Consider the following 7806-nt stretch of genomic DNA (forward strand, 5'->3'; position numbering starts at 1 on the left):
CTTTTCCAACCTCAATGATTCTATGATTCTATGATTCTAAGTTGCTGCTAGTCGGTTAAAAGCAGTTTGGTGTTTAATAGTGGTTTATGATTATTTTCAGACACAGATGAGTGAGGAGTTACCTGGGGCAACTTGCTGTTGTCCAGCCAGAACTGAAGCAGCCTGCGGTAAAGATGAATACAGGGAGGCTCATAACAGCAGAGCAGCTCAGCAGATGACAGGGCGCTTGCCCAGGGCCTGAAAGAGGAGCTCAGGATGGATATGGGATATTACAAAACAGCAGATATCAAGGGGATGAAGCAAAGGCTTAAAACGAAAGGAGTCAGGCATGAGAGAGTGATGGCCACGTGGAGATGCAGCTAAGGCACTGAAGTGGAATAACATGAACCAAGCATCAACAAAAAGCAGCCAGGAGAAGCAGGTAGCAAAAAGAACAGCCAGCAGCTAGGTTTATTTCTAGCCTCTTGGCATGCATGAGACATCCCCTTCAGCTGTGCCTGATAGCCAGAGGACATGACAGCTTTAGCTGTAGCTCTTTTGTCTCCAACTATTGTGATTTATGTGCTCAGTTCTCTGGGCTGGTGCCTCGCCTGCCATCAAGAGAGTGAGGCATTGCAGGATTTTTAGGGTAAGTCATTTTTCAGTCAATGATGTAACCCACCAATTCCCAAGATTTCAAGACAGTTGGATGAAGTGGTGAATATACCATTCTTCTGCTGGTGGCTGCTCTGCCTACCAGGAGCACTTAAGAAAGAAATGCAGGAAAAACTCTTTTACAGGAGTTCAGGACATTGCAGCCTGTTACAGTCCTGCTCTCACAGAAACTCCACACCGAGAGAATGTTTTAAGGGAACTGCCCCATCGGGTGCCTGCAGGAAGGCCTGGAACAATGGCTAACGCAGGAAGGATGTTGCAGGTGGATACGGCATGTTTGTGCCAAGGTGCAGAGCAGAAGAGAAGTCACCACGGCTCTAGCGGACGCCAGATGTTTTATGACTTTTCAGTATGTTTTGAAAAGCATCCCGTGGATGATTGCAGAACTGAGGAATAAGACTAATGGCAGGCTGTGTTAATACTGGGTGGTTTTACACTGTAAACGTGGTATTTTGTGGCCTCTTCACTTCAAAGGTGGGAACTAAAAGAAGCTGAAGTGAAAAGAGGGGTGGAGATTAGCACAGCTCTTGGGAGAGCAGGAACGAAGGTTGAGGGCAAGACTGAAGAAGCTGATGCAAGTGGTTAGGGAGTTGGGTTTTTGAGAGAAGAGGGTGTTTCTTGGGAGCAGTGAGCCGATGGGCTCTCCAGGCACAGCAGCTGCAGGGCAGCGGTGGCGGGGACAAGGCAAATCCATGCCCCAGCACAGCTGCTCCCCGGCCCCGTGATGGAGGGGTGTCGCAGCAGCTGGAGCTTGGGGGTTCAGTCTCCGTCCTCTCTGCTCACCCCAGGAGCCTACCCCAACCCAAGAGAGCTGCTGGAAGCCTCCTCCGCCAGAGCAGCAGTGAGTGCAGAATACAGCTCAGGCTTTTGAGGTGTTCATCAGGGAAGAAGGAGTGTATAGCAGAACAGATAATTGACAACCAAGAGGGAAACCACAAGAACTTTTCAGGCATGTAAGGCCGATAGGAAATCAGACAGTGTTAAGATGCCACTGGACAAGGACCCTTTTATCACTCGTACAGCGTCGCGGTTCTGCTAGTGATAAGAGTTATTTTGTGGGCAGCATGGTACTAGTGAATTACTGGGTTTCATTCTCCACAGTTGATATTTAGCTACCGTCTTTCACAAGTATCAAAAATACTTAAATGGCAGAAAAGTAAATAAAGCCTTACCACAAAGTCTGGGCATGAGCAATGCTAAATATCACTGACTTTTGCCACTAGTATTATATATCACATTTAGGAGACCGGTTCCGGAGGTAATTGGAGTGGGAGCCTGGAGCAGATGGCCTAACACACTGGCCTTTGCCAGTGGGTTATGAGCTTGATGCGATCATGAATGTGTAGAAAGGTGTCAGGGATGTTGCCCTTCTGAGGGCTGAAAAGATCTTGGCTAAATCCCAGCAAGACAGGAGGAGAAACCCTGGAGCAGATTGCAACAGAATAAAAATTGAGACCCTTCCTCCTGTTACTTGAAACGTTTTCTCTGATACAGGCCAAGGACTTTGAAATAATATGTGCACCTTCACTAAGTCTTCTGAATTATTCCTATGTTATTTTTGTCTGGTTTTAATTGGTTGAATATCTGTGGGCTCATTCTGCTGTTACTTCGGTGTTTGTAAGCTTTCAGATTCACTGCATGTGCCCTTGTGTTCATATTTGTATTTGTGACTCTCCTGAAGTTTTACAGGACATAGCACGTCTTCAGAGATTGTTATTCATTATTTAAAACCCGCTGAATTGGAATCCAAATTCTATCCATTCTCTGTTGGCCATTATTTATTTTCCATTCATAAACTTTTATCAAGTAACACCAGGCAGCATTCAGGCAGCGCAGCAGCCAAGAGGCGAAGTAAGCCATTCACAAACACATCTCGGGCTGATAGTCACCCGTAGACACTGGTTGGTGAGTCATACTGAGCAGCAAATACGGCCTGAACATCAGGATCCTTTCACATGCTGAAGGAAGTGTTGCAATTTTACTCATTTGATCTTCATATTGCTCTCTGGAGGCTTTCATCCCAACTGTTTCTTTTTACAATAATTCGGGGACATGTTATGAAATCTGGAATTCTGCTAAATTCAAGCCAACTTCTTGCTCAGTATGACATTTAGGATCTTAATTCTGCAACAAGATACGTCAAACATATGGCCACATAGCAACACACTAAAATGTGAATTTACTTCGAGTTGCAAGAGGAATCCTACACATGAGTATACAGGGCCCTGCTCAGACAACGCAGGAGCATGCACGCTGCAGTTCTAAGTGGAAGGGAGACTACAGCTCTGCGGGGTTTTCCGGTCACCTCTGCAGCCTTATAAGTCCATTTGTGGGTGAAAGTGCAGAGTTAACAGCTAAGGGCAAAAGATTTTGCCTGTGTGTGAATCTTACTATGCTAGTTATAATGTGACCTTTCCCTGGATAATGGCAAGTGCCAGGGAGGGGGTGAGGAAAGAGATACAAACATCTTCACTATGAATATTTCTTGTTGAAAATAATCCTGGAAGAAATATTTCTGCAAGACTCAGTTTCACCTTTTTCTGAACCCTGTTGGTATTGCTTAGATGGCAGTGACACCCTGTGGTACCAGCCGCTGGTGCAGCACTCGGGCGGTAGTTCGTTCAGGAAGTCAGTATAAGATGCAATAACAAAAAGTCTAGGGATGTTTTTAATTCATCTTCACAGACCGCATCCTCCATCCTCCCTTAGTGCCTTTGCGCTAAGCAGGATGTACCTTTCTGGATCTAAATGTCCTGGAAGTAGCTACTGCCTCTTTCTGAGCATTTGTGCAGTGCCTGCATGGTGGGTCTCTCTGGTTCGACTCACATCTCTTGGCTTTACAGTAAGAGGAATCAGCTGTAGTAACAAACCAGTATTGCAGCACGGTGCACCTTTGCTATATAACTTAGTGAAAATGCTTGCTGCCTTTCTGCTTGCCCCGGTGAGCAAGGAAAGCTTCTGGTTGGAGGGGACAGTGCTCATCTTAGGTATTTCCTCTCTTTCAGGGGGTTCATGAGTCGAAAGGTGTGACTGAAGATTATTTGAAACTGGAATCCCTGATCCAGAAAGTTGTTTCACCTTACTTGGGCACATACGGTCTGTATTCCAGCGATGGACCCTTCACGCACTCTTCCTGTATCTTGGGTAAGAATAACAGAGACTCGATTTGACATAGCACAGAGGGCTTCACCAAAACCTTGGTCCACACAGGGCCAGGGCCCACACGAGAGGAGACTGCCAGTATTAACGCAATGCGGTCAGGCTCCTTTTCTAAGGCCATGCTCTTTGCAATGTGCAAAGTCACAGTGAAACTTGCCGGTGGTGGAAGATGAAAACAGATCATCGTAACAGCGCTCATTAATAAATCTGTGAATCTAGAGTGTGTTTAGCATTTCCATTCTACCTTTTAATGAGAGCGCTTTAACACAGGATGCTTTATGGACAGTGAGAGGAAGAAGCAAGAAGCCATTTCTAGAGCGCCGAGTAGTGTCTGTTCATTAGTGCACAAAGATCATACAAGGCTGTTTCAAGCAGGGGAGAGAGTAGGAATTTGTCTTAGAAAAGACTAATGGATAAGCCTTCAAACACGTAAAAGCTTTCTGCAGAGTGGAAAGTAATAAGCTGTTCTCCATCCCACTGGAGATAAGAAAAATAGAGTGGACCATGTGTAGCAGGGGAAATTCAGATTACATGGAAGGAAGAATCTCTAATGTCACGTAAACCACCTCTGGAGGCTGTTGAATCTTCCCTGCTAGAGGCGCTATATACATGTCACATACATAGGCATCCATAAGGAGCAAGGTGGGTAAACGTGGTCCTGCCTGGTGGCGGAGGCTGAGTGACCTTCTTGAGTCCCTTCCAGCTTATTTTCTATGATTCTTTGAGCTCTGAAGCATTCAGTGTCTTCCGTGAAGGCAAGATTTGGCCAAGATGAAGGTCTTCTGAATATCCCACATAGTAATTCAAACTGTTGAAAATGCAAGGGGGATACTACCAGTGTAAATCAAAAAGGAAATGTGGTAGTACCTGAATATTTTAATGTAAATACTGTGATGGCCTCCTTGAGAAAACAGAGGGGAAAATAAGTTCAATTGTGTGTTTTCTATGCAGTCAATTTAATCTGTTTTCTTGTCAGAAATGGTCAATAAAGTAGTTGATTGTCCCTTGAAGCTGAATGGAAAAATGGATGTATTGCAGTAGGCATTTAAGAAACAAATCAGTTTTACGGGAATAAATAGAGGCCAGTTATTTACGGAAAATGGTTCAGGATTACTACTTCGTATTTATTGCTTGCCATTAAAAGGCCACAAGCATTTAAATGGAGCCCCAAATTGACGTTTTCCGAATACAAGCTTTTGTATGTCAGGACAGAAAAAACGCACCCAAAGAGAATAAAACTCCAGGGAAATGGATTGTTAGAAAATGAATGTTGTATTACATGACTGCAGAAGATACGAAGGTTTTGATGAACCGGGCACTTCCCCTTGCTGCGGTCTGGGGTGTAGATCTGTAGCAGTACCCCTGAATAGGTCTTACTATAGTCAATGAACTTGGATCCAAGGGAGCTGAGTGCATAAGTCTCTGCTGCTTTTAAACTAACACATCTAGTTCTGCCCAACTGTTTTGGTAGCATGATTTAAAGCTGTGACATATTGTCCTTGGGACTGGTGAGGCCACTGACCTCTTTTCTTCCCCGTCTGACGAACACACCCAGCCTTCCCTTCCAGCCAAGCCTTGGTGTGACCAAAAGCCAGAGTTCCTGTGGCAGGGCAGCCCCAGGGAACCTTTTCTGTTTGCCAGGTCAAACTCCTAACAAAGAAAAAGTCCAAAAGTGAACTTGGCTCAGCTGATTTCACTGCTGAGGCAGACACAACTGCAAAATACAATCTTAAGTACAGAAACTGGCTTTTTTGGTAGTACGGCATATGATTGGAATTTGTGTCCAGGTAAGCACGTAATATAACATAAGTATAATTTTAGAAGAGACTGGCATTTCTAAAGGAAATTGCGTGGTTTTCAGGGGAACATATACAAGCATCCTGATTTAAAGCAGTTAGTTCATATGCAGTGGCTGTGGTTGACTTCCAGAGCATAACTTGATTCCCTTCTCCAGTCGTGCCCCTTTCATGGGGTTGGCAAAGTGAGAGTAGCAGGAAGAGAGCTTCAAAAGTGAGACCTATTATTCACACTACTTTTTTCTTTAGCACAAGTGAGTCTGAGCACTGAGGCCTGCAAAAAGTTTGCGTGATGGTCGTTTTGATCTAGCTGCCGGAGAGCACTCCAGCCCTAAACCACTGGTGGCGGATCTCCGTGCTGACTTGCTGCCACCTGCTGCTCATTCTTTGGAAAGAGTCCACTTGTTTAACAGCAGCATTCGTACAATCTCTGCTGGATCGAGTGCAGGTTTGTCCCCCAAAAAGGTTGCTGTGGGCACTGCCCTCCAGTTAACATTTCCAGACACTCTTCGTGCTCTCTCCTTGTATGGTTTCTGAATGGTGCTTTGAATCTAAGTTTTTCCAGAATTATTAGTAAGACTGCCTGTCTTAATCCTTGTGCCCCAAATCTGAAGAGACCCGATTTTCCCAGGGTGGGTGGAAAAGTTAGATTTCAACTACTAGAAATTAGCGATGACCTTTATAGCCTGAACAAGAACAGACTTGCACTTTCTGTTCTTGTCTAAAGAAAGTGTTTGCAATTGTCTATCAGGTCTCCCACAATATTTACTGTTTTACTCCAGCTGCTGAAGTTGTATGAATATAAGAGTATCTCAGCTATTATTTGTAAAGATATGTTTGGGGTCTTCAATATGCTAAAGAAATCTAGGAAATCTGAATCCTGTGGATCTATAAAACCAGCAAAATGTATTCTTGAATGACAAAAACTTTTTTAAACAGAAAAGCTCGTGAATATTCAGGTCTTGACTTTTCTTTTGAACACTTGTAATCATTAGTACCACAAATATGGGAGACTTTGTAGATATGACTCTGGATCTTTCTCTATTTACAGAGAAGCGGTTCTTCAGGCGTTCAAAATCAGGTGACATCCTTGCCAAGAACCCCGTGGTGCGATCAAAAAGCTACAACAATCCACTGCTGACGCCAGTGGCCGAGTATGAAACCGAGGGCATGGCTGCCAATGGAACGGGCATCCGAAGGCACTCTGTTTCAGAAATGACCTCCTGCCTGGAGCTACAGGGGTACTCCAACCTCACCACCATCATGGACAACGGTTCCAAGAGCTCCATGACGGCCACGAAAAGCTCTCTGTCAGGGGACCAGGAGAGGCCCAGCACCGGGTCAGTGCAATGCTCTAGCAAACTCAGCACAGTTGAGCAACAGAAAGGACTCTTCCACTCGATGGACGACCCACATAGGTCTTTTGAGCTGGACAGGGACCCTGCCTTGATTCCAGTTCCTTCTTCCAGCCCTGAGAACATAGTGGATCAGATTTTGGAGTCGATCGACTCTGATTCTGAAGGCATTTTTATTGATTTTGGCCGAGGCTGTTCCAATTCATCAGCATACAATGTGGATGTGAACAGACAGAGCATCATGTGAAGGACATTGGGAGACAAACCTTGGGTTTTAATATTATATATGAAAGTTACTAACACATTGAGTCGGACTATGGGCAAGCTATATATGTGTAGGGCAGAACCTCTGTTGTAGGTCATCACAGCTGTACTGAAGTACACAAAAGTTTACAGCAGGCGGGAATCTGCTGTGAGGGGGAAGAAACTCCAACCACTTCTCCCTGTCCCTGTCACTCTGCAGTCAGATTTCTTATTGTCTTTATAAACTTAGGGGTACACAAGCTGACAAGTGTCTGGTAAAATGCTATTAGTGCAGCTGGCAGTGTTCGTTCAGTAAAACAGCCTAGCACATAGCTGTGTTCACTTTAAATTTTCTCAAGAGATTTCCTGTAAATGGCAGGTTGTTCTCTGAACTGTAACACTTCAGCCAGAGTAAAAACATAGCCTTTTAAAAAAAACCAAAAAAACCCCAGAGGCTGTGGGCCTTCGTGCCACAGAACACAGTGATAAAGAAGTCTCTTCTAATCTTTTTCTTGTACATCTTGTATGCACTCCTTTGCCTAATGGTGAGTTAGAGTTCTTGAAGAAAGGCAAATAAACAGAAATGTGCTACCTGATGT

General features: G+C 44.6%; 1 protein-coding gene across 2 annotated transcripts in view; it reads left to right on the forward strand.

Moving 5' to 3' along the window:
• PRR5 (proline rich 5) overlaps window positions 1-7562 on the forward strand; it is a 69321-nt gene extending 61759 nt beyond the window's left edge. Inside the window, exons 8-9 of one of the 2 annotated variants that reach the window (XM_009279057.1) lie at window positions 3660-3798; window positions 6661-7562. In XM_009279057.1, the coding sequence (XP_009277332.1) occupies window positions 3660-3798; window positions 6661-7211 (690 nt within the window). In that variant the 3' untranslated portion in view covers window positions 7212-7562. The remainder of the gene's footprint in view (window positions 1-3659; window positions 3799-6660) is intronic. The other variant, XM_009279056.1, reaches the window with a different exon arrangement.
• Window positions 7563-7806: the final 244 nt, after the last annotated feature.

Source organism: Aptenodytes forsteri, unplaced genomic scaffold (assembly GCF_000699145.1).
Source record: "Aptenodytes forsteri isolate BGI_AS27 unplaced genomic scaffold, ASM69914v1 Scaffold241, whole genome shotgun sequence".
Taxonomy (NCBI): Eukaryota; Metazoa; Chordata; class Aves; order Sphenisciformes; family Spheniscidae; genus Aptenodytes; species Aptenodytes forsteri.